At 46.8% G+C, this 25,303-nt stretch overlaps 1 protein-coding gene across 1 annotated transcript in view; it reads left to right on the top strand.

Annotated features, from left to right (window-relative positions):
* The window catches only part of LOC116437392 (sorting nexin-2-like), a 133,843-nt gene that overhangs the window by 49,836 nt on the left and 58,704 nt on the right, over positions 1-25,303 (top strand). The window contains exons 3-6 of the mRNA XM_032095058.1: positions 348-511; positions 1,690-1,756; positions 1,959-2,002; positions 2,095-2,236. Coding sequence (XP_031950949.1) covers positions 348-511; positions 1,690-1,756; positions 1,959-2,002; positions 2,095-2,236 — 417 coding nt within the window. The remainder of the gene's footprint in view (positions 1-347; positions 512-1,689; positions 1,757-1,958; positions 2,003-2,094; positions 2,237-25,303) is intronic.

Raw genomic sequence — 25,303 nt, 5'->3', positions numbered from 1 at the left:
GAAAAAAAGCAGTCTGTGGTGGAAAAAATTTCATTTGTTCTTATCATATCTAGAATTGAATTATTTAGCAGTTTGTGACTACTTTAAAAGACTACGTGGCAGCAGAGAAAAAAAATTGTATACTTAATTTTACTTTAACCTGTTATTCACTAGAAACTCAGATGTCACCTCTAGTTTTACTGACATATTTAGAGAAATTATCTGAGAGAAAAATGGATGTTATTTATAAATTATCTTATTAAACTTATGTATTATCACTTTTTAATATGCATGCTTGGTATCTTTTGTGGTGTACGTCTATCTCTATGAAACAATATATTTTTTGTGAACTCAAAATCTTTATCTAGAAGCCACAGAAGAAGTTTCATTGGACAGTCCAGTGAGGGATCCAGTACTTTCACCAGAACCTACTCCTGGAATCACTCCTGTAACACCTACTTCATTAGTAGCTCCCAGAATGGAATTGAGAAGTGTAACAGCCCCTGTGATTTTTGATAGATGCAGAGAACAGGTACTGAGAAAATTTTTAAGTTATATTTTGATGACTATGGAAATGTCTTTGTGTTGTGTGTGTGTGGTGTGTGTTTGCTATTTGCAGGTTTTGGGTTTTTTTAATGCAGTTCCTAACTACAGGAACATTCTTTGTTAAAGGGGAGTATGCAAGAGAACAACTATTCTGTTTATTTTGTGTTTAATATGTATTTGACTCATCAAATCATGAGTGTTCATTGCTTAGGTGATGAGAGATCTGTTGTATGAGGAGTAACATGCTCCATTCCTACAGGATAGGTATTGTAAAAGTGTGTGAAGAGAACAAGTGTTATGTGTTAAAGGTGTATTAATTCATACTAGCATGTTACAGGTTTTAACTCACATTTCTGAAGCTGCTGTTAATAAGGAAATTGAGGAAACTTGTTAGCGTTATTCTGCATACTAACAAACAGATAAGGCTGTTCATAGTTTTACCACTTAATTTGCTATTTACATTTGTCATTCCATTCAAAGTCTGTGCATTGGTAAATACCATTCATTCTAGAATATGCTCCTAGAAAATGTCACTGATGAGTGAGGTTTGGCAAATAAGACTGGCTTGGGACTTGATGGCTGCTTTCCCAGATGCCCTAAGTTGACATTTCATTCAGATTTTTTTCCTCTTCAGCCTTGGCACACTGTTCTGTCATGGTCTTTCTTAACTACTTCTGTTCTATTAAACTTATGTATATTGCACAAAAGATTAGGAAATTCTGTTGTCACACATCTCAGGCAAGTATCTGAAAATTCCATAGATGTCCCTTTCCTCATCTCCAACTCTTCAACCTCAGATACCACTAATAATGAGGAATATATCTGTCTTTTGATTAGAAGCTTATAGAAACATTGCAAGTGAGAGCATTTTTAAACCTCTGTGCCTGCTGGGATTGGAGGAGATAAAATGAGCATTTCCCCAAGATAAATGTTTACTAAAACTAAAGCCAACAAGTCTGAAGAAGTTGCCACACTAAAAAATTTTCAGGAAGGCTCAAAATTAAAAACCAAGATGTGAAATTATGTTCACTTAAAATTGGATAGTAGATCTAGAAGAACTTTTTAGTCATTGAGACATACTGACTCTTCCTTCACATATCTTTGTACCAATATGTAGCATGAATGCACATTAACTTATTAAACATGACATACATTTTTTTCTAGATTGAAGAGGAAGCAAATGGAGATTTGTTTGATATAGAAATCAATGTATCAGACCCAGAGAAAATTGGTAAGTTACTTGAACCTATTAAATTACGTTAGGCTGTCTTACCTCTTGGAGACTATTCTGAAATGCTAGTATAATTCCTTATTCAGTTATCTTCTGATATTTTTAGCATGCAAATAAAAAGCTATTTAATGTGTATTTTGGAAAAAAAAAGTCTGTGGAGGGATTAAAATAACTTGCCTTAAGTATTTTAATTTTATTACAGGGGATGGCATGAATGCTTATATGGCTTACAGAGTAACAACAAAGGTAACTAGTGCAACAAATATTTGCAAATAACTTTATATCACAGCTAAGTAAATGTATCAGTAAGTCATAACTAAAATGACTCTTTTTTTTAGACATCCCTTTCCATGTTTCACAAAAATGAATTCTCTGTTAAAAGAAGATTCAGCGATTTCCTTGGCTTGCACGGCAAATTAGCAATGAAGTACATGCATATTGGTTACATTGTGCCTCCCGCTCCAGAAAAAAGTATTGTAGGTAAGTCTACTTTCTGCAAGGTTGAATGTATGCATGTGATTTCAGTACTATAATATAAATGAAATATTTTATACCAATTGTGCTTGTAAAATAAATATACATGGAAGTTGGTAAAATGGTGGGACTTACTGTTATGTAAGCAAGCTCTGGGTGTGACTTAAGGTCCTAGTGTAGAGACTTTCTTTGGTTATGGATAAGTTTGGAATACTCACAGACTGTTGGACCTTTCTCCAAAGACCACAAAGCTCCCACTTTAAACTTGAACTGCCAACCCTTCACTTCTTGGGCAGTATTTAGTCCCATCTAAAAGTGTATAGTCCACATGTTCCTAATTTTGGAGAGAAGAAGGAAAAATATAGTTGTCTAGGCTGATTTAAAATGAGGCATCTTAAAGCAGAGAGCTGACAAAACAGTTGAAAGTAGATGACATGCATTTGCACCACTCACGCGTTTATTGTATTTTACTTTTTAAGTCTGATGTCTTAATATGAAATGTCCTGCTGTTGTGATTTAACCCTGGTAGGCAGCTAAGCACAACACAGCTGCTCACTCGCTCCCTGACAAGAGAATCAGAAGGGTAAGAGTGAAAAACTCATGGGTTGAGATGATAAAGACAATAAAAAAAGGAAGAGAAAAAAACGAACATGTAAATAAAAACAAAACCTAGATAAACAAGTGATGCAAAAAGACCAAATTGCTTGCTACCATCCGACCAATGCCCAGCCAGTCCCTGAGTAACAGCAGCCCTGGAAAGACACACCACACCACACCCCACCCCACCCCCTCACCAGTTTTTTATTGCTAAGTGATGTCATATGGTACAGAATATCCCTTTGGTCAGTTGGGATCAGCTGTCCCAGCTGTGTCCCCTCCCAACTTGTTGTGCACCCCCAGCCTATTCACTGCAAGGCAGTGTGAAACAGAGAAGACCTTGACACTGTGCAGGCCTTGCTCAGCAATAACTAAAACATCCCTGTGTTATCAACACCGTTTTCATCACAAATTCAAAACATAGCACCGTATGAACTGCTATGAAGAAAACTGACTCCATCCTAGTCAGACCCAGTACAATCTCCACCCCTTATTTCATACTGTTTACATCATGCTCAGGTCCCACACTATCCCATTCATTATTAACTACCACCACCCTTCCCACCCTTTGATATACACACAGATATCATTCCCTTAGTCTATGGGCCACCCCTGTAAAATGTCCATAAAATGACAATATAAATGTCTGTTGAGTTCATTTACTCTATGACTTTGGGGTCTGGCTGTTATGGTGGTCACTCAGGATAGGCAGGATGGTGTGTTGTGTTGGAATGTTGTGTATCAAAACCAGGTCAGGTTGCATCACTGCTGTACTTGCCTGCTTTCTCGTGAGATTCATGCTTCATTGGTTTGTGTGATTCTTGCTGTAATATCTTTTACATATGGCAGCCCCACAAGTGGTGACATACAGCATCATAAAACGCTGGCATCATACAGCAAGCCCACAACAGAGGGCTCTTCCAAGAGGCCAGGCAGGGTAGATAGTTGTTTAATCTTCTCCATACTTAAGGCAGTTATACCAAAAGCCCACTTTGAAGTACCCTGTTCCGGTTTGGACAAATTTAGAAATATATCCTCTGAGAGAGGGCATCCCTCCCCCACCAGGTTCAGGAAAAAATAAATTTTCCTCGAAGGAAAGTGAAAGAGACAAAAACTATTTATTTAACAAACACACAGGAAAAAGATAATGATGCTAAATAATAAAACCTCTCAATCTGCTGAGAGAAACCTGGGAAAATTTCAGAGTCCTTCCGTAGATCTCTCTCTCCCCCTCCTTGGAGCTGGGACAGGGTGGTGGGCCCACCTCCAGGGCCAAGGCCTCGGTGGAAATTCCTCCCAATGTATTCTGATGTTGAAACAGTCCAGCAGAGAGAAAAGGAGAAAAAAACGAAGTGCCAGGAAAAAAAAAGTTCAACTCTCTGAAGGAAAAGGAGCTGAGGAAAAAAAGACTGCTGAAAGCTGACTGGAAAGAAAAGCAAGCCGGGTGCTTCCCTTCCCTCTTGCTTTCCTGCCGCAGCTGAAAAAAAAGTCGCTATCTCTGTGTGACCTTGAACAAGCTGCAAACTGCTTTGAAAAAGTTTTGCTCAGTTTTTCCTTCCCCCTCTCAGGCTCAGTTTAAAGGCATAGAAAGGCACAAAAATTAATTTCTGGGCATAGGGCAGCGATATGGGATACACGTCATAAAGTCACTCCAAGACATCCCTCTCCTGAGATAGTCTATGCCAAGGATGAATGTACCTTCCTGGCCAGTCACAATAGGATGTTTTTGCCACTCATTCCCAGTTAGGCTTACCTTAGTCTCCAACACAGACAGTTGTTTGGATTTCCCTATCACTCCAGAAATACAGATGGGTTGTGCTCCTTTGTAACCTGATGGCATTAGGGTACACTGTACACTGGTGTCAACCACAGCCTTATACTCCTTTGAGTCTGGTGTGCAAGGCCACTGAACCCACACAGTCCAGCAAACCCAGTTGTCGATTTCCTTCAACTGGCTGGAGGCAGGGCCCATTGATTTCTGGTTGGAGTATTTATTACTTGATTTTTGTAACTGCAAACCAGAAGTCCCTTCATCAGGGTTAGAAGTAAGATCACCCCTTCTACTCTGCCCAATAGAAACTGAAGCAGTGATTTTCCTCTATGGACATCTTCTGGCTGTTGTGGGCAAAACAGACTTGACTTGAAGTATTTGACTTAAGTTTTAAGAATTAATTACTGATTTGGGTATTGGGGTGTCATGGTTTAGGAATGGTATTCCCCAGTTTAGTGCTCCCACCGAAACCATGCCAGTATTTGCTTCCCCTCCCCCTCCAATTGTAAGCAAAAAAGGCAAAGATCATGGGTTGAGATAAGAACAATTTACTGGAAACAGCAATGAGATAAGAAAATGAACAGTAACAGCAACAATACTAATGACAAAAGTGTACAAAGAGAGGATGATTTACATGGAAAATGCTCACCAAGCCCGGGACAATGAAAAACAATGGCGGACAAACCCTCTGCTCGCCACACTTTCCCCTGACTGGAAAGGAATGCCCTTTCTTCTCAGAGTCCCTTTTCCCCATGGATGAGTTTGTCTTTGCTTGAGGCAGGACTAATCCAAACTGTCTTCCCTAACTCATTTCTCATATGCACCAAGGGGATTTTATCCCCTTCTACCATACATGGTGGTTTTGATTGGGCAGGGCCAGCTCAATTGGTAGAGCCTCTAGTGTTAACTAACCAGGTGGCCTTTGCTAAACATAGATTCCAATGTTTGAAGGTCACACCACCCATTGTTTTCAATGTGGTTTTTAACAGTCCATTGTACCATTCAATTTTCCCAGAGGCTGGTGCATGGTAGGGAATATGATATACCCACTTAATCCTGTTCTCTCTGGCCCAGGTATCTATGAGGCTATTTTTGAAATGAGTCCTGTTGTGCGACTCAGTTCTTTCTGAGGTGCAATGTTGCCACAGGACTTGCTTTTCAAGGCCCAGGATGGTGTTCCGGGAAGTGGCATGAGGCACAGGGTACATCTCCAGCCATCCAGTGGTTGTCTCCACCACTGTAAGCACATAGCTCTTGCCTTGGTGGGTTTCTGTGAGTGCAATGTAATCAATCTGCCAGACTTCCCCATATTTAGATTTATTTTAACCATCGTTCATCATACCAGAGGGGCTTTACCCACCTAGGCCTGCTTGATTGCAGCACGTTTCACAGTTATGGATAACCTGGGAGATACTGTCCATGGTTAAGTCCCCCCCTCGATGATGAGCCTATCTGTATGCTGCATCTCTTCCCTGATGACCTGAGGCATCATGGGCCCACTGAGCCAGAAATAATTCACCCTTATGTTGCCAGTCTAGATCCATCTGAGACACTTGAATCCTGGCAGCTTGATCCACCTGTCTGTTGTTCTGATGTTCTTCAGTAGGCCGACTCTTAGGTTTGTGTGTGTCTACTTGACATACTTTTACAGCCAACTTCTCTATCCAGGCAGCAGTGTCTTGCCACAATTCAGCAGCCCAGATGGGTTTCCCTCTGTGCTGCCAATCGGTCTTTTTCCATCGTTCTACCTCCTCCCCTACAGCATTTGCTACCATCCACAAGTCAATGTAGAGGCAGAGTGCTGGCCATTTCTCTCGTTCAGCCATATCTAAAGCCAGATGGACCGCTTTCAGCTCTGCAACCTGACTTGATCCACCTTGTCCCTCAATAGCTTCTGCAACTTGCCAGGTAGGACTTCATACAGCAGCTTCCCATTTTTGATGTATCCCTACAATACAGCAGGAATTGTCAGTAAAGAGGGTGTATTGCTTTTCATTTTCAGGTAGCTGATTATATGGTGGGGCCTCCTCTGCATGTGTCACGTTTTCCTCCTCCTCTGATGATGATGATGATAGTCCAAAATTTTCACCTTTGGGCCAGTTCATGATGACTTCCAAGATCCCTGGGCTATTGGGCTCACTGTGTGACCAGCAAGACCCACTTACTCCATGTAGCATCAGTGGCATTATATGTGGAGGGGACATTCCCTTTGAACATCCAGCCCAGCAGTGGCAGTTGGGATGCCAGGAGGAGCTGTGCTTTGGTGCCAATCACTTCTGAAGCAGCTTAAACCCCTTCATAAGATGCCAATATGTCTTTTTCAGTTGAGGTGTGTCCTGGTTGCAGGGGGAGGGGGTGGAGCTTAGGGCAGTGTGGGCACATCTAAGCTGTTATTCTATATCACTTACATTATCACTGGGGGGCATGGTTTCGGGATGAAAATGAGCCCACCCCATGGAAGTGGGTGCCATTTTTGTCTCGCTCTCTCTTTCCAGTTGAGGGACTGTCGGGATCAGCCCCTGTGGACCCGGGTCCCTCTGCCGCTCCACCGGTCCCCTTTCCAGTTTTCTATGGAGCTTAGCTACAGGACATGGTGCTGAAGGAAAACGACAAAACATAAATCGACGTGTGTTGAACAGCAGCGCAAGCGGGGAGGCTGCCAGCAGTCCAGCTGAGGGGAGCCCAGCCGACAGGAGTGGAGCCGAGCCCCGTCCAGCTGAGCCGAGCTAAAGGGACCATGGCAGAGCAGTGGGAAAGTGGCAGCGACCCGCGGGACTGACATCCAACACAGTGGAGTGGTGGAGGCAGCAGACAGGCACCAGTATGGAACTGAGCCCAGTGGAATAGCAGTACGACCTGACTCAGATGACCTACCTTTGGGGGGGTTTTGTTCATTATTGTTCTTCGTTGTTTCGGGCTGGGGGGCAGAAAACGTTAGCCGTGGAAGCGCCCTCGCGATCTTGCCTTTGTTCCCAACAGCTAAGTGGCATGGCATGTGGGAATGGTCTCCATCTTATCTTTGTCTGGGGAAGCCATGTAGACATGGCCTACAGTAAGCATCCACCAACTTTTTCTGTTCCCAGTGGTGAACACCTTTTTTGTGGGTAAAACACCTTCTCTTTTCGTATACTTTTGTTCTTAATATTGCTGTTGTTACTGTGAGTTTCTTATTCCATTGCTTTTTGCTTTCAGTAAATTGTTATCTCAATCCATAGTCTCTGCTTTTGTCCCTCCCTTACCAGAAGGGGCAGGGGAAGGGGAGTGGCTTATTTGGAGTTCAATTTCCTACTGGTGTTAAACCACCACAGGGTGTAACAGGCCTTGAATCCTTTGTATTCCCAACTCCAGAACCCCAGGGGTCATCCACAAGTCTCCCCAGGTACTTTTAGCCAGAGGCTCCAGGAAGGACCATTCTCTCCGACTGCAGTGTAGAGCATTTTCACATCTTGTCCTGTCCTGACTGGCCCAAGGGCTACTGCATGAACAATCTCCTGCTTAATTTGTTCAAAAGCTTCTTGTTGTTCAGGACCCCATTTAAAATCATTCTTCTTCCTGGTCACATGATAGGGTGTACGATCTGCTTGTAATTCTAGGAATAAGCATCCTCCAAAAACCCACAGCGCCTAGGAAAGCCTGTGTTTCCTTCTTGCTGGTTGGCGGAGACATAGCTGCTATTTTGTTGACCACATCCATTGCAATCTCATTATTTCTGTCTTGCCGTTTTACTCCTAAAAACTGAATTCCCTGGGCGGGTCCCTTGACCTTACTTTGCTTTATTGCAAAACCAGCCTTCAGGAGGATTTGGATTTTCTTCTCCCCTTTCTCAAAAACTTCCTCTGCTGTGTTGCCCCATGTAATGATGTCATCAATGTACTGCAAGTGTTCGGGAGCTTCACCCTTTTGTTCAGTGCAGTCTGGATCAGTCCATGGCAAATGGTGGGGCTGTTTCCACCCCTGGGGCAGTCAGTTCCAGATGTACTGGATTCCCCTCCAGGTGTGTCATGGGTTAGCAAGCATAGCCCCGGAAGTGAGTCTTTTGCAAAGGGGTGCTTACAGCTTCCTCTATGACCTAACAGAACCTATCAACTGGCTAGTTTGAATATTGACAATTTTTTAAGCCACTTAAATTTTTAACCGCCTCTGTGGTCCACATTTAAGAATGGACAAAGCCTGGGGGAGGGCTCTCTCTCACTTCTGGTCCTGGGACAGGTAGCTGTGGGGCCTGTACAGGGCCCGCAGGGCCCGGGCCGGGCCCTGCTTGGGCTCAGGCCTCCCGGGTCCGGGCTGGGACCTGCTTGGTTGGGCTCGGGTCAGGACACAGCCATCCTGGATCAGATGGGCCCTGTTCCACCTCTGCCCCCCCCCCCCTCCATCCCTGCTATGCGCAGACGGCACGGCCCCTCCCCCCCCCCCCCGGGGGGGGGGGGGGGGGGGTGCAGCCAAAGATTCAGCTGAAGCTGCCCCGCTGCCTGGCAAAGATCATGTGACCAACAGCGATAAGTGAAATTCCAGCTGCAAGGCCTTGGTGAGATTAACCCTTTTAGTGCTGTGAAGAGCTGAAATCCTGAGGGAGGAAAAAGAAGAGATGCTTAAAGCTGAAATTCTGTTGTAAAGCTATGGTGGTAATAGACTATGATATATCAGTGTACCCGTTGTAATTTCATGAAAGCATGGGGGGGTGGAGCATTCAAACTGTACTTTTGAGCAAAAGCACCTGTGCTGGAATAAGCAAATGCTGAAGCAGCTGTAATTTGATGAGAAGTTTGAACAGGGAGAGATGGAAGTGATGAGGACCCTTTTGCTCCAAATCGGAAGGAGAAAGACCTCTGTTCCTAGAAATGCTCCCAGAGATAGTCGTAGAGATTAAGATGATGAGGACCCTTTTCTCCCAGGAAAAGGGGAGGGCGTCTATTCTTAGAGATGAAAATGCTCCCAGAGATGGGTGAAGAGAACTTTTGTTTCTGAACTGCTCAATCTTAAAAAGGTACCCCAGTAGCTCAAGATTGGACCCTTGAAAGCAGTTGTGGGAAAAGCTGCAAGTCAGGGGAAGGGACTTTCACATGCAAGCAGAGAACCAACCTGGGCGGCTGTCTCGTTGTGATACTGAAGCCATGAGAGAATTTCTTGTGGAGATGTCTCCATAGCATGAGAAAAACTTGAAAGAATATAAAGAAGTTTAGTAACAGACCTAAAAGAAGGGAAAAAAGAAAAAAAAATAAAATCATACCACACCTTCAAAACACTTCTCCTCCCCCCACCTTTCTCCCTTCTCCCACTGACAATGTAAAAAGACAACCCTTGAGATGTTCAGTCTGTTTACCACTTCCATAATAACCTTGTTCAGTTCACTTAGGGAGAGGAGTCTCTCTTGCTCATGCTATAGAGGAATTATCACAACGAGACAGCTGCCCGGGCTGGTTCTCTGCTCGCATCATGTGAGAGTCCCCTCCCACGACTTGCAGCTTTTCCCACAACTGCTTTCGAGGGTCGAATCTTGAGCTACTGGGGTGCAATTTTAAGGTTGAGCTGTTCAAAAACAAAGGTTCTCTTCACCCATCTCTGGGAGCATTTTCATCTCTAGGAATAGAGGCCCTCCCCCTTCCCTGGGAGCAAAAGGGTCCTCATCATCTTCATCTCTACGACTATCTCTGGGAGCATTTCTAGGAACAGAGGTCTTCTTCCAACTGGAGCAAGAGTCCTCATCACTTCCATCTCTCCCTGTTCAAACTTCTCATCAAATTACAGCTACTTCAGCATTTGCTTATTCCAGCACAGGTGCTTTTGCTCAAAAGTACAGTTTGAATGCTCCACCCCCCCATGCTTTCATGAAATTACAACGGGTACACTGATATATCATAGTCCATCACCACCATAGCTTTACAACAGAATTTCAGCTTTAAGCATCTCTTCTTTTTCCTCCCTCAGGATTTCAGCTCTTCACAGCACTAAAAGGGTTAATCTCACCAAGGCCTTGCAGCTGGAATTTCACTTATCGCTGTTGGTCACATGATCTTTGCCAGGCAGCGGGGCAGCTTCAGCTGAATTCTTTGGCCGCACTGGAGAGGGGGAGCTGCCCGTCTACATGTAGCAGGGATGGGGGGGGGGGGGGGGGCCCAGGTGGAACAGGGCCCATCGGCTCCAGGATGGCTGTGGCCCGGCCAGGCCCGACCCAAGCCGGGCCCATCAGGGCCTGGCAGGGCCACTGAGCCCTGTACGGACCCAGCCCAGTTACCTGTCCTCCGGCCAGAAGCAAGAAAGAGAGCTTCCCAGGGTTTGTCCATTCTTAAATGTGGACCACAGAGGCGGTCAAAATTCTAAGGGATTTCAAAATTCTCAAAAGCTGTTGTAACAGGCCTGAAGGAAGAAAAGGGAGTGAAAGGCTGGGGAAAATCCTCCTCCCTTGTTCCCCCCGACAGGCTGGGTATGATTATTAATGAATTCCCAGAGATAGCACCCCAGGCCAAGGCAGGAGAGCAACACTGAATACACATCCCAAAATACCCTAATTGCTCTTGATGTTATCATATGATAAACTGATATCCCACAGTACAGCAACAAAGTAACCCTGATCCTTCTCTCTGCTCTGGAACAGATCCCAGTGAGGAGCACATATGGGAATATATACAGGGTTAGGTACCACACCCACATGAACAGACCAAGCAACATTGTGACCAGTAGCTCTGTATTTAATTATGGCAAATGCCAAGATCAAATTTGTTTCCAACCCACTCTGGGCAGATCTGTTGTTATCTCAACCCTTCATGCTCCATGTTTGGCACCAATTAAGGCTGTCAGTGGTTTAAGAATGGTATTCATCAATTTAGTGCTCCCACCTAAACTGCACCAGCACTTGCTTCCCCTCCCCCTCCAATTGGAAGCAAAAAAGGCAAAGATCATGGATTGAGATAAGAACAATTTACTGGAAACAGTAATGAGATAAGGAAGCTTATTACTGTATCCTGCAGCAGTAGGGAGGAGTGCTACAGTGGGGATTCTGTAACATGATGTATCAAACAAGGAGGGCCGTAGAAAGGAAATATATATGGACTGATTCTTGATAGATGTTTCAGAGATGTTTATTTCCCCAGCCGCATGGCCGGGATCTGCCGAGGAACTGTTACAGTCACGAGACCCGAGGGTCCTTCCCGCACAGGGGAACACAAAACAACCAATGGGGAACAAGGCTGACCAGGGGTGAGGGAAACCCCGTCTCTCCTGCCCAGGGCCCCTTTCCCAGGACCACATGGCAGGGGGGGAAGACCCCAACATTTCACCCCTTTCTTATAACAAAAGAGATTTAAAACTTAACATTGAAAACAACTGGATAAACATAACAAGGACAGTTTCAAAACAAAACAAGCCACCCTCCTGAGTTTTTAAATGTCCAAACATTCTCTGGAACATCTTAAGGCTGACAGAAGGGAGACAGGACTCTCCGAGCATGCTTTGTGGGGAAACTGAGGCAGGAGGGGGTTTAATTTCTTCCCTCCCCCTTTTCATCCCCCCCTCGGCATCGAAGAGGAGTTGTAGGGAAAGGGAATTGTATAAGGAAGCCACGGGGTGAAAAACAGATTAGGAATAAACTGGGGATGGGGTAAACTTAGGAAAGGGTTCATATTGGGTATAGGGCAAAAGGGGAAAGTAGGCTGTGGGTAGGGAAGCTGCTGGGATGGATATTGTTTATAATTTTGTGCATAACGGCTGCCTTTTACTGGAATACCTCCAGGCCCAGTAACATTTGCTGCTTGTAAACCCTTCTTTCCTTGCACTATATCAAATTGTACAACTTCCCCATCTCCTACACTTTGCAGGTAATTTTTAGGGTTATTCCTTTTAATGGCAGTTCTATGGATGAATAAATCTTCCCCTGTATCATCTCGTGTTATAAATCCATAGATGTTTCTCACATTGTACCATTTCACAGTTCCTGTGATTTTCGTTGCTACAACTTCTCCTGTCGCATGCTTGCGTGTTCGTCGTGGCTGCTGGTCCTGCGTGGCCGCCGCCTCGCTGACTCCGACATCTCGACCAGGCCCTCATGTTGCGGCTGCTGCGTGCCCTCCAAGCGGCGCTGTTCTGGCATGTGTCTGGGCTCTGCATGGCCCCGTGTTGCCATTGCCGCTGGCCCTGCGCCCTGCGAGCGGTTCCACTCCACCAACTCAATGCTGCTTTGAGTGCGGCCTCATTTTGGCTCGGTGCTGTGCTGCATGGCTTCTCGTGTCGCTATGGAAACCGCCGCTTCTTTCTCTACAGGGCTCTCCGAGCCGTGTGCTCAGAGCAGGCTTCCATGCTGACCCCCAGTTCCTGGCTGCTTGTGGGGGCCACCTCTCTGCTGCACGTGGCCCATGGCACCCACAGCACCTGCGCGTGGCAGGGGACTCCGAGACAGGGCTGGGGTCCGTGATAAGGCGCACACTCCTGGGGGGGCTGGGCGCATCCAGCGCAGGCTCCTCCGCTGGCACGGCTGCAGTCACATGCTCCTGGGATGGCTGCTGCGTGGTCTCAGCCACGGGATTACGGCCACCCTCTGCTTTAGGGGTAATGGGACCATACAAATGCTCCTGAAGAGCTTCACTGATTACAAGGCATCCTCGGAGAGGTTCTATCACTAATGCATGTTCTGTTTGATCCTTCATCTCACACAAGATTTCAGATCAATAACACCCGTAAATAGTTCCAGGAGGATTAATATCAAAAAGTAAGTCTCAAGAAATATAAAAGAATTTTTTGAAAGGCCAGTTAAAAAAATGTTCAAGATCTCCCGGAACAAATATTTTCTTGTTTTGCTGTTCAAGGATTCCTTTAACTTCTAGATACATTTCTTTCTGTGGTTCAGAGAGCCACATTTCCCACGATTCTTCCATAGTCCAGAGAGAATATCCAAACCAAGGTGAGAAGAGAGAGATCTAGAGTGGTTTTTACTCACGAATTTTCTGTCCTTAGGGATCGGTGTCTTGCCAGCAATTTCCCACCATTTGCTACAGTGCGGATACTGTAACATGCATATCAAACAAGGAGTCCCGTGGAAAAGAAATATATATGGACCAATTCTTGATAGCTGTTTCAGAGATGTTTATTTCCCCAGCTGCATGGCCGGGATCTGCTGAGGAACTGTTACAGTAACGGGACCCGAGGGTCCTTGCCCGCACAGGGGAACACAAAACAACCAAGGGGGAATGAGGCTGACCAGGGGCTAGGGAAACCCCGTCTCTGTCCCAGGGCCCCTTTCCCAGGGCTACATGGCAGGGGGGACGAACCCCAAGAGAGGAGAGGAGACAAGATCCAACAGGCAGGAATTGTGCAGCAATATTGATTTATTTAATTATTTTACAAACTCTTTTATAGACTTTTTTCTTCATAGTCTAATTGGACAAAGGATCAGTCACCCCTTGGGTGGATTGGCTAGAAATCCTAAACATCCATTGTCAAAATATTTTCTACTGTACTATAAACATAGTTTTACAAGGTCGCAGGTGTTCATAGTTTACAGAACTTCTGCAATATCTTCTGTGAGAGGGAAAAGGATCCCATGGGCTTAGAAAGAAGCAAAAAAATCCTTGCTAGCAGCAATATTGTATCCACAATTCCCCCTTTATGTTTTATAAGATAACAATTCTACTATTAATCCTAAATAGAAATTTATATCACTTATTCATTCTAAATATGTCCTTAAGGCTTTAACTATCTCACTCCATAACAAGAAATTTAAAGTTCAGTCTCTGCTTGTGGAAGGACCATCTGCCTGATGGTTGACATCCTGGTCATCATCAGAAGAGTCATTAGGCTGATGATCTACATTCTGGTCGCCATTTGGATGGTTGGCATTCTGGTCATCATTTGGAGGTTGCCTGTTCTGCCTCTGGTGCTGTAGGTCAGGGCGAACACATTTTGAAGGTAGCCACTGTACCCCAGTATCTGTGGAAATGCAAGCATACCCACGACCCCAAATGATAAGCTTATGCAGGCCTTCCCACTGGTTAGTGAGTAAATTCCGCACCCAGACTTTTGCCCGGGGCAGTTCTGTCTCACCTGCAGATTGCAATGAGAGAAAATGATTCAGAATAACAGGATTATTTGAATTTTGTGGTACTGTAAGGTGATTGATTGTCTACAAAGCTTTTGCTAGTCGGCTCTGTGGGGTTTCTCCATGCATTCCCCCTTTTTGTTTTTCCAAAACACGCTTCAAAGTACCATGAAAGCGTTCGACAATGGCTTGGCCAGTAGGAGAATGTGGGATACCAAAGGTATGGTCTACACCCCATAGGTGTAAAAACTGCCACATCTTCTCCCAGGCGTAGGCAGGACCATTATTGGTTTTCACAGAAGCTGGCACGCCCAGGACTGAGAAAGCCAATTTCCAATGGGCAATGACATCACGGCCCTTCTCTCCAGTGTGAGCAGTAGCCCACATAGCCGAGGAGAAAGTGTCAATAGACACGTGCACATATTTAAGCCGACCAAATTCAGGGATGTGTGTTACATCCGTTTGCCAAATCTGCAAGGCTTTTAGCCCTCTGGGGTTTACCCCCGCTGGCAAAGGCGCAGCGAGTCTGTGACAGTCAGCACAAGCGCTGACAATGTCGCGCGCCTCGGTTGGCGTTAAATGGAACTGCTTCTGCAGGGTATGTGCACTTTGATGGAAGAAACCGTGCGATGCCTTGGCTTGTGCAATTTTGTCAGGCTGAGGCCCTACCCACGCAGGGTTGGCCAGCATGTCAGCCCTGGCATTGCCTTCTGTTAGAAAACCTGGTAAATTGGTGTGGCTTCGAATGTGCAGGATATAATACGGATGCACTCGAGCCTGAATTGCAGACCACAAGGTTTGCAACAGCGAAAACAGAGCTGCATTGTTCACCTCCTTCAGAAGTGAACAATCTAAGCGTTGGGTTATATCTGCTACATAAGCAGAGTCAGTAACCAAATTCAAAGGTTCCTGTGAGAATCGTTGAAAAGCCATGGTAACAGCCCTTAATTCAACTAACTGAGCAGAGCCTGACTCGGATTGGTGTGTTAGTCAACCACCGCAAAGGCTGTGTAGGATACTGTGCGCCCTTACGCACAGTGGCCCCAATTAAAAATTTGTCCCAATCCATACCCCCCAAGCTGCCAACACATCCCATCCTCAAATGTTAAGGGAAGTGGTAGTAACGTAAGGCCTAATCATAGCTGTGCGTCCCTCTGGGTTCCTCACCATCCCAGGCTGTTCCCTTAAATAGCTCTGTGTGGTTCCTCCTACTCCTGCGATGGCCGATCCCACAGGGGCTAAAGGCCATGAAGGAGGCCACGCAGAGAAGGAGATGATAGTTACATCAGCACCAGTATCAATCAAACCTCGAAGCTGAATCCGGGGTGGACGGGCGTTCGGCAGGATGAGGGTACATGTCATCTGTGGCCTTTGGTCAGAGATGTCTGCAGTCCAGAAGGCCTGCGGAAGTCCCGTAGATCCACTGCCATTATCTTTGTGAGTTTGTTGTTCTATCCTGGGGACACAAGACTTAAAAGGCACTAATTTAGCAAGGCAGGTCTTTTCAGGAATAGTTACAGGGGGTTTTTGCGTGGAGACCATAGCGCAAATCTGACCTTTAAAGTCAGCATCAATAACTCCTGAGTGCACTAAGATTCCTTGATGGGCAACTAACGCAGTACTTGTGCTCGAGGCATGAGCTCTGACGTCCCCCTGGTCCGAGAGAGTCCAACTGCGTTACTTCTGTGCATTGCTGAAGCGACTTTGGCATCAGGAAAAGAGCTGCTGGCTAAGCTAGCTAGCCGGCTTCTTTGCAGAGGGAACACGGCAGGAGCCGATGGTATCGGCTCACGTTAGCTCAGAGACAAAGGAAGAGAGAGGCTGTTCTGGTCTTACTCCTAACAGGTTTATTGTTAGAAGTTTCGCAACCCGAACAAGCTTGGAAGGGATGGAATGCGATGGGAAGATCCCCCAAGGCTTGTCCTCAGTTTTATAGAGAGTTTTAAAACCGCGGGGAAAGGGGAAAACAACCAATGAGTTACAAGCCGGGGGAGGATACAATTTAACAAGAACCACTGGGGGAAACCGAGAGGCGGGAGTTATAACAGAGAACCAGTGAACAACTGAGTAACTGAGAATTTTCCCGAACTGGGGGAGGCGGCTTGTACCCGGGCGCCGCCCTGGGGAGTGCGGCTTAGGCTTCTGAGCCGCCCATCGACCCACCCTCTGAGTCTTCCTCTTCAGGAAACTCGATCCAGGGGATGGGCTGGGATTGATTGGCATCACTTTGCCCCAGCCCCGCAGTGGAATGGGTCACAGCAACAGGTAACGTCAGGTTTTCCCACCAGCATTGCACTGGATCCCTGGGCTAGGGGTCCATATGCACCCAAGGGAACCTTATAAATACCGCTAGAGTCTAAGACGACTGCTGCTGCGGTGTGGACGTCAAAACCATCTGATCCCTGGGTGCTGTCTGTAGGGTGGCTAAGTAGGCCTATGCCTGTACCTGTGCCACTCTCTGGGGGAGAGACTGCATCGGAAAGCAATTCCCCCTCCTTGCACCCCGGCGGAAGTTTCCCAACACTGGCAGACCTTCGGTACAAGTCAGAGATCTACAATAGTCCAAGCAATGCCCTGGCCTGCCACACCTCTTGCACTGGGGGATCGCTGTGTTCTATTTTTGGCTCGGCTTACGCCGCTTCCATTTTTTCGCGTGTTTGGGTTGCTTTGGTTCACGACCAGAAGATGCGTGAACGGGCTGCAGAAGCGCAGCCAGAGCAGACCTTTTCTGGTTTCCAGATCTGTAACAGATGGTCCGAAGATCCCTCATCTGCCTCACGATCATTGCCAAGGACAGAGACTGAACACAGGAGTCCTGGCCTGGCTGAGGTGGGATGTCTGTCAAGTTTTGCCTGCAGGTGTGCCCGCTGGGAACTGATACGCATTCCTGAGGAAATTAGTGCAGGTCACAATGGACTGCGCCGTTCTTGCTGCCCAGGAGGGAAGGACTGCACTGATGCGGAAAGGAATGACCTGTTGTCTTGGGGTGACCTTATGATGTGTATCCCATATCACTGCCTATGCCCAGAAATTAATTTTTGTGCCTTTCTATGCCTCTAAACTGAGCCTGAGAGGGGGAAGGAAAAAACTGAGCAAAACTTTTTCAAAGCATTTTGCAGCTTGTTCAAGGTCACACAGAGATAGCGTTTTTTTCCAGCTGCGGCAGGGGAGGGAGGAGGCACCCGGCTTGCTGTTTTTCCAGTCAGCTTTTGGCCAGTGGTTCAGCTTCTTTTTCTCCGGAGAGAGACTGAGAGTTGAATTTTTTTTCCCTTCCCTAGAATTTCAGATTTTTTCCCTTTTCCACTGGACTGCTACAATATTAGAACACATCATGAGGACTTTCCACCGAGCGCAGAGGGCCTGGCCCTGGGCCAAGCCCCAGCTCCGAGGAGACCAAAGGGAGGACTGTAACACTTTCCCAGGTTTTTTCTCCACAGCAAGAGATTTTATTATTTAGCATTATTTTCCTTTCCCGTGTGTTTGTTAAATAAATAGTTTTTATCTCCTTCACTTTCCTTCGAGGAAAATTTATTTTTCCCGAACCTGGTGGAGGATGGGTGGTTGTGCCTTCCCTCAGAGGATATATTTCTAAATTTGGCCAAAACGGCACAAATTTAGTGGCACTCAACTGCAGTGTTTGAAGGAAAGTGAAAAAACCTGTAATAATTACATTTTGGTTTGAATTTACTTATTCTGTGTTGGGGTAAAGTAGTCACCATGCTGGTTGAGTTCATAATGTCTCTCTGGCTTGATGTACTCATGTCTTTCTGGTCCTTAGGCTTCATTGAGGTACTAGTGCTTTTCTGGTCCCTAGGGTTGTTTGCCTATCCACAACTTGCTCCAATCTTGTCCCTGATATGTAAATTTTACAGAGAAGGGAGACGAATCAGGATTTCTATCTTGCTGTGCTCGGTGATAATGATTTATAAGAAGTTGACAGAGGTACAGGCAGCTGTTCGAGGTGTGTATGATATGTGGTTTCTCCATCCTAATCCCAGTCCTAGCTTCAGTAGCCTGTTTTGGGAATTTATTAGTAATTGCACCCAGATTGTTAGAGGAGGAGGAGATGGGGTTTCCCTTCCCTTTAAATTTGATAGGTTATCTTTTGAGAGTGTTCAGTTTCCCCTGGATGTTAAAGAGACCACCTTCCTGGTATTTTATCTCGTAAGCTTCCTCTACGTGGTTCGCAGCTTGTCTAGAATGAGAGCTCAGATTTTCTGGGCGTCTGCCAAGAGACCTGACCCAGAGGTGGAACATCCTGAGTGGTGTGGGGAATGGGAGGATATGGGCCAAATCCAGAAGAAATTCTCTGACCCAATGGTTTGCAATTTTCCCCCTGAACAAGTTCAGAAATCAGCTGAGGTGGGGAAATATCTGAAAGAGAAATACAATGACAATTCTAATGAGAAAAAGCTCCTTGCAATATGTTGGGCTTTGGCATATGCCTATAGCACACTGCAGCAGGTAAGGGTAGAGGGGCAGGAAGATAAATCAGCAAAGCCTGCAGACACCCCTGCAGTCACTGAGGCTGCAGCCAAACCAGACAGCAAGCCCAAACCAGATGGCGAGTCTAAGCCACTGACAGTGGCTCCTGTCATAAGGAAAAAACACACAACCAAAACTGATCGCCCAGTGAAAGATGAGGACAATGCAGGGGAAGGAACCTCAAAGGATGCAGGGGAAGGAACCTCAAAACCACCAACTGACTCAGGCACAGAAACCATTACTGAGTCCATGTCCATAAAGGACCTTCGTAGCCTAAGAAAGGACTATACCCGACAGTCCAATGAATCCATAATAAGTTGGATGGTCCGTATTTGGGATGCTGCAGGTGATGATGTAATGCTGGACGGTGCTGAAGCGAGGCATTTGGGATCCCTGTAACGTGATCCAGTGATTGACCAAGTGATGATAAGGGATCCTGACTCTGCCAGTGTCTGGAGACAGGTCTTGACAGGCGTGGGCAAAAGATATATGTGCGGAGATGATCTCTACATGCAGAAAACCCCGTGGAAGACCATAGAACAAGGGATCCAACGCCTGAGAGAACTAGGGGTGGTAGAGGTTGTCTTCGCAAATGACCCAGGATTGAGGAGTCCAGACCGGGCCAGAGTTATTCCATATATGTGGCGAAAACTCATACAACTTGGGACACAAGAATACGCTTCTGCTTTAGCAATAATGAAACCGGACTACGGTGCAAATGAGACCATGCGGGATATGGCAGTGAAGCTCCGAGCATATGCAGACTCTGTGCATGGCCCAACACATGCAAGAATCGCAGCTGTGGAAACACGTATGCAGAAAATGGAAGATAAGATAGAGAAGAATCACCAGGAGATTAAAGAGTGCCTTCTCCGCGGACGTTCCCCAGAGAGAAGGTACATCCCACAAAGTGAGCTGTGGAATTTCCTGTGTGACAGTGGGGAAGACATGAGGAGGTGGGGTGGACAACCCACTTCTGCTCTGGCAGCACGAGTGCGTGAATTGAAGGAGCGCAAGTCTCAGAAAGGAGGATCGACCAAAAAGGAAGTAGCTCCAGTTGCCTGTAGCCAAACTGCCGGAAATGATGGAAGAGATGATGGCATGTCCAATTCCCATGAAGGAACCTCTAAGATGCAGGCCCAGGGAAAGAAGGATAACCAGGCATAGAGGGGCCCTGCCTCTAGCCAGGTAGAGGTCAGGGAAAACCGTGTTTTTTGGACTGTGTGGATTTATTGGCCTGGTACATCAGAACCACAAAAATACGATGCCTTGGTTGACACTGGTGCGCAGTGTACAATAATCCCATCGCAGCATGTGGGGGTAGAATCTATTCCTATTTCCGGTGTAACAGGTGGATCACAAGATTTGACCTTGGAAACTGAGGTGAGCCTGACTGGAAATGAGTGGAAGAAACATCTCATTGTGACTGGCCCAGAGGCGCCGTGCATTTTGGGCATAGACTTCCTCCGGAACGGGTAATTTAGAGTCCCAAAGGGACTCAAGTGGGCTTTTGGAATAGCTGCTGTGGAGACAGAGGGCATTAAGCAATTGAACTCTTTGCCTGGGCTATCAGAGAACCCGTCTGCAGTCGGCCTTCTGATAGTGGAAGAACAAAGAGTACCAACTGCTACCTCGACAGTGCATCACCAACAGTATCGGACAACTCGAAATGCTGTGATTCCCATCCACAAGATGATCCGGGAGCTGGAGAGCCAAGGGGTGGTCAGCAAGACCCGCTCACCCTTCAATAGTCCCATTTGGCCTGTGTGCAAATTGGAAGGAGAATGGAGATGGACTGTGGACTAACATGCCTTGAATGAAGTGACTCCACCATTGAGCGCTGCTGTGCCGGACATGTTGGAGCTCCGGTACGAACTGGAGTCCAAAGCAGCGAAGTGGTACGCCAGTATTGACATTGCCAATGCATTTTTCTCCATTCCTCTGGCAGCAGAGTGCAGGCCTCAGTTTGCCTTCACCTGGAGGGGTGCGCAGTACACCTGGAACCGACTGCGCCAGGGGTGGAAGCACAGTCCCACCATCTGCCATGGACTGATCCAGACTGCACTAGAAAAGGGTGAGGCCCCAGAACATCTGCAGTACATTGATGACATCATTGTGTGGGGGAACACCGCATCGGAGGTATTTGAGAAAGGAGAGAGAATCATCCAAATTCTCCTGGAAGCTGGTTTCTCCATCAAGAAGAGCAAAGTCAAGGGACCTGCCTGAGAGATCCAGTTCCTGGGAGTGAAATGGCAAGATGGACGGCGTCAGATTTCCATTGAGGTCATCAATAAGATCACAGCAATGTCTCCACCAACCAACAAGAAGGAAACACAAGCTTTCCTAGGTGTCATAGACTTTTGGAGGATGCACATTCCCGAGTACAGCCAGATTGTGAGTCCTCTTTACCTGGTTACCCGCAAGAAGAACGATTTCCATTGGGGCCCTGAACAGCAACAAGCTTTTGCCCAGATCAAGCAGGAAATCGTTCATGCTGTAGCCCTTGGCCCAGCCAGGACAGGACCCGAAGTGAAGAACGTGCTCTACTCTGCAGCCGGGAGCCATGACCTGTCCTGGAACCTTTGGCAGAAGGTGTCTGGTGAGACTTGAGGTCGACCACTGGGATTCTGGAGCCGAAGCTACAGAGGGTCTGAAGCCAACTACACCCCAACAAAGAAGGAAATCTTGGCAGCCTATGAAGGAATCCAAGCTGCCTCAGAGGTAATTGGAACTGAGGCACAACTCCTCCTGGCACCCTGACTACCGGTGCTGGGGTGGATGTTCAAAGCAGAGGTTCCCTCTACCCACCACACCACCAATGCCACATGGAGCAAATGAATTGCTCTCATCACACAGCACGCCTGTATCGGAAAACTGAATCGCCCTGGGATTTTGGAAATAATCACAAACTGGCCTGAAGGTGAAAACTTTGGTCTCGCTGATGAAGAAGAACAAGTGACACGCGCTGAAGAAGCTCCACCGTACAACCAACTGCCATCAGAAGACACACGCTACGCTCTTTTCACCAACGGTTCTTGTCGCATTATAGGGATGAAACGAAAGTGGAAAGCAGCCATATGAAGTCCCACATGACGGGTTTCAGAAGCTACTGAAGGAGAAGGTGGATCAAGCCAACTCGCTGAACTCAAAGCTGTTCAACTAGCCCTGGACATTGCTGAAAGAGAGAAGTGGCCAAAGCTATACCTCTACACTGATTCATGGATGGTAGCCAATGCTCTGTGGAGATGGCTAGAAAAGTGGGAAAAAACTAATTGGCAGCATAGGGGAAAACCAATCTGGGCTGCTGAAGAGTGGAAAAACATCGTTGCCTGAGTAGGAAAGCTAGTTGTGAGAGTCCACCATGTAGATGTCCATGTCCCCAAGAGTAGGGCTAATGAAGAACACCAAAACAACAAGCAGGTAGACCAGGCTGCAAAGATAGAAGTGTCACAGGTAGACTTAGACTGGAAACACAAGGGAGAGTTGTTCCTAGCTCGATGGGCCCATGATGCCTCAGGCCATCAGGGCAGAGATGCCACCTATAAGTGGGCACGAGATCAAGGGGTGGATCTAACCATGGACAGTATCTCCCAGGTGATCCATGATTGTGAGACATGCGCTGCGATCAAGCAGGCCAAGCGGGTGAAGCCCCTGTGGTATGGTGGGCGATGGTCCAAATACAAGTATGGGGAGGCCTGGCAGATTGATTACATCACATTGCCTCAAACCCGCCAAGGCAAGCGCTATGTGCTCACAATGGTAGAAGCCACCACAGGATGGTTGGAGACCTACCCTGTGCCTCGCGCTACTGCCCGTAACACCATCCTGGGCCTTGAAAAGCAAGTCCTTTGGAGGCATGGCACCCCTGAGAGAATCGAGTCTGATAATGGGACTCATTTCAAGAATAGCCTTATTAATACCTGGGCTAAAGAACATAGCATTGAGTGGGTGTACCACATCCCTTACCATGCACCAGCTGCAGGCAAAGTGGAAGGGTGTGGAAGGTATCTTTTCAGCTTTATACCGGCTAGGCTAGTACTTTAATGCCTTAGAAAGCCTCGAGCAGCCTTGAGAGGTAGCACGGGCGATCTAGCACTTTAGTAGCTCTAAAATCAGTACCTGTATCAGCTGCAAAGCAAATACCATCAGCAGAAGCAAAGAGGGAGAAATATAGCTCCCTGCTCGCTCAATTTCCTGCAGTTAGAAGCTTTCAAATGAGACAGCCAACCAGAGATGTTCACAGGAAGATAGCTGAGCTGAGAGGGCGGAGCCTCCCCTCGACCATCTTTTATTCGGAGAAGGGGGAAGGGGAGGACTGGGGGCGGACCCGGGGTGACCGGCCAATCAGACACTGCTAAAGAGTTCGAGTTACATTTGGTTTTGCCCACGCTTAGAACAAAGGAGCTCGGAGCACATGGGCAGGAGCATGTGTCTTTGGGAGGGGGAGGGGAAGCTCAGAACAGGCAGCAACAGAAGGGTGCAATGGATTGTTGAAAACCACCCTGAAGGCACTGGGCGGGGGAACTTTCAAAAATTGGGAGCAGCATCTAGCAAAGGCCACCTGGTTAGTTGACACCCGAGGTTCCACCAATAGAGCTGGTCCAGCCCAATCTGAATCCCTGCATACAGTAGATGGAGATAAGGTCCCAGTAGTGCATGTCAGAGGTCTGATAGGAAAGACTGTGGGGATAAATTCTGCCTCAAGTACAGACAAACCCATCCATGGGGTTGTCTTTGCTAAGGGACCTGGTTTCACATGGTGGGTAATGCAGAAAGATGGAACAACACGTTGTGTACCACAGGGAGATCTGATTGTTGTATGACAACCACCTGTAGTGTGAAATGCTTGTATACCCCTGCTTGCTGATTGTCACTGTCACTGTTCGTATATAGCTGTGTGTATATATATATCTATATGTATTAATGTGTGTGTAGAATTAGAATATCTTAGTTTGGGCATTGAGCCAATAATATGGGATAAGGGGTGGAATGTCTTGGGGTGACCTTATAATGTGTATCCCATATCGCTGCTTATGCCCTGTAGTGGTTTGGTCCAAAATACTCATTACTGTTTATCTGCTGTGAGATAAGAATTAGGAGAAATGCAAAACAGGCACCAAACTTGAAAGAATATAAAGAAGTTTATTAACAGACCTAAAAGAAGAAAAAAAAAAATTATACCACCTTCAGAACTCTCCTCCTCCCCCCACCTTCCTCCCTTCTCCCACTGACAATGTGAAAAGACAACCCTTAAGATGTTCAGTCTGTTTACCACTGCCATAATAACCTTGTTCAGTCCATTTAGAAAGAGAAGTCTCTTCTTGCTCATGCTATGAAAACATTATCACAACGAGACAGCCGCCCACTTCCAAATATTGTTCAGTCCATTTAGGAAGAGGAGTCTCTCTGCCTGCATGTGAGTCCTTTCCCCCGACTTGCAGCTTTTCCCGCAACTGCTTTCGAGGGTCCACTCTTGAAGTTTTTTGGGGTACAATTTTAAGGTTGAGCCGTTCAGAAACAAAAACAGAGGCCCTTCTCCTTCCCTGGGAGCAAAGGGTCTTCATCATCTTCATCGTTAGGACTATCTCTGGGAGCATCTCTAGGGACTGAGGTTTCCTCCTTTCCCGTTTGGAGCAAAAGTCCTCATCTGGTTCATCTCTCCCTGTCCAAACTTCTCATGAAATTACAGCTGCGTCAGCATCTGCCTATCTCAGTGCAGGTGCTTTTGCTCACGAGTTGAACACTCCACCCCCCATATCTTCATGAAATTACAACGGGATACTCTGATATATCATAGCTTCACAACAGAATTTCAGCTTTAAGCATCTCCTCTCTCTCTTCCCTCAGGTTTTCAGCTCTTCACAGCAATAAAAAGGGTTAATCTCACCTCGGCCTTGCAGCTTTGCAGCTGGGATGTTGAATTTTCTTATCGCAGTGGAGAGGGGGGAGAGCCGAGCCACTCCGGCTGCTCGCGGCAAGGCGGGGGGAGGGTTCCATGGCTGGAATAGGTCCATCGACCCAGGATGGCTGTGGCCCGGCCCGGCCTGGCCCAAGCAGGGCCTGGCCGGGCCCGCTGGCCCCCACACGGGCCTCGCAGCCACCTGTCCCAGCGCCGGAAACGAGAGAGAGCTTGGAGGGGGAGTTTGCCTATTCTTAAATGTGGATCACAGAGGTGGTCACAACTTTAAGTGGCTTA

This window comes from Corvus moneduloides, chromosome W, assembly GCF_009650955.1.
Source record: "Corvus moneduloides isolate bCorMon1 chromosome W, bCorMon1.pri, whole genome shotgun sequence".
In the NCBI taxonomy this organism is placed as follows: domain Eukaryota; kingdom Metazoa; phylum Chordata; class Aves; order Passeriformes; family Corvidae; genus Corvus; species Corvus moneduloides.
This window is presented reverse-complemented; position numbering and strand designations above follow the sequence as displayed.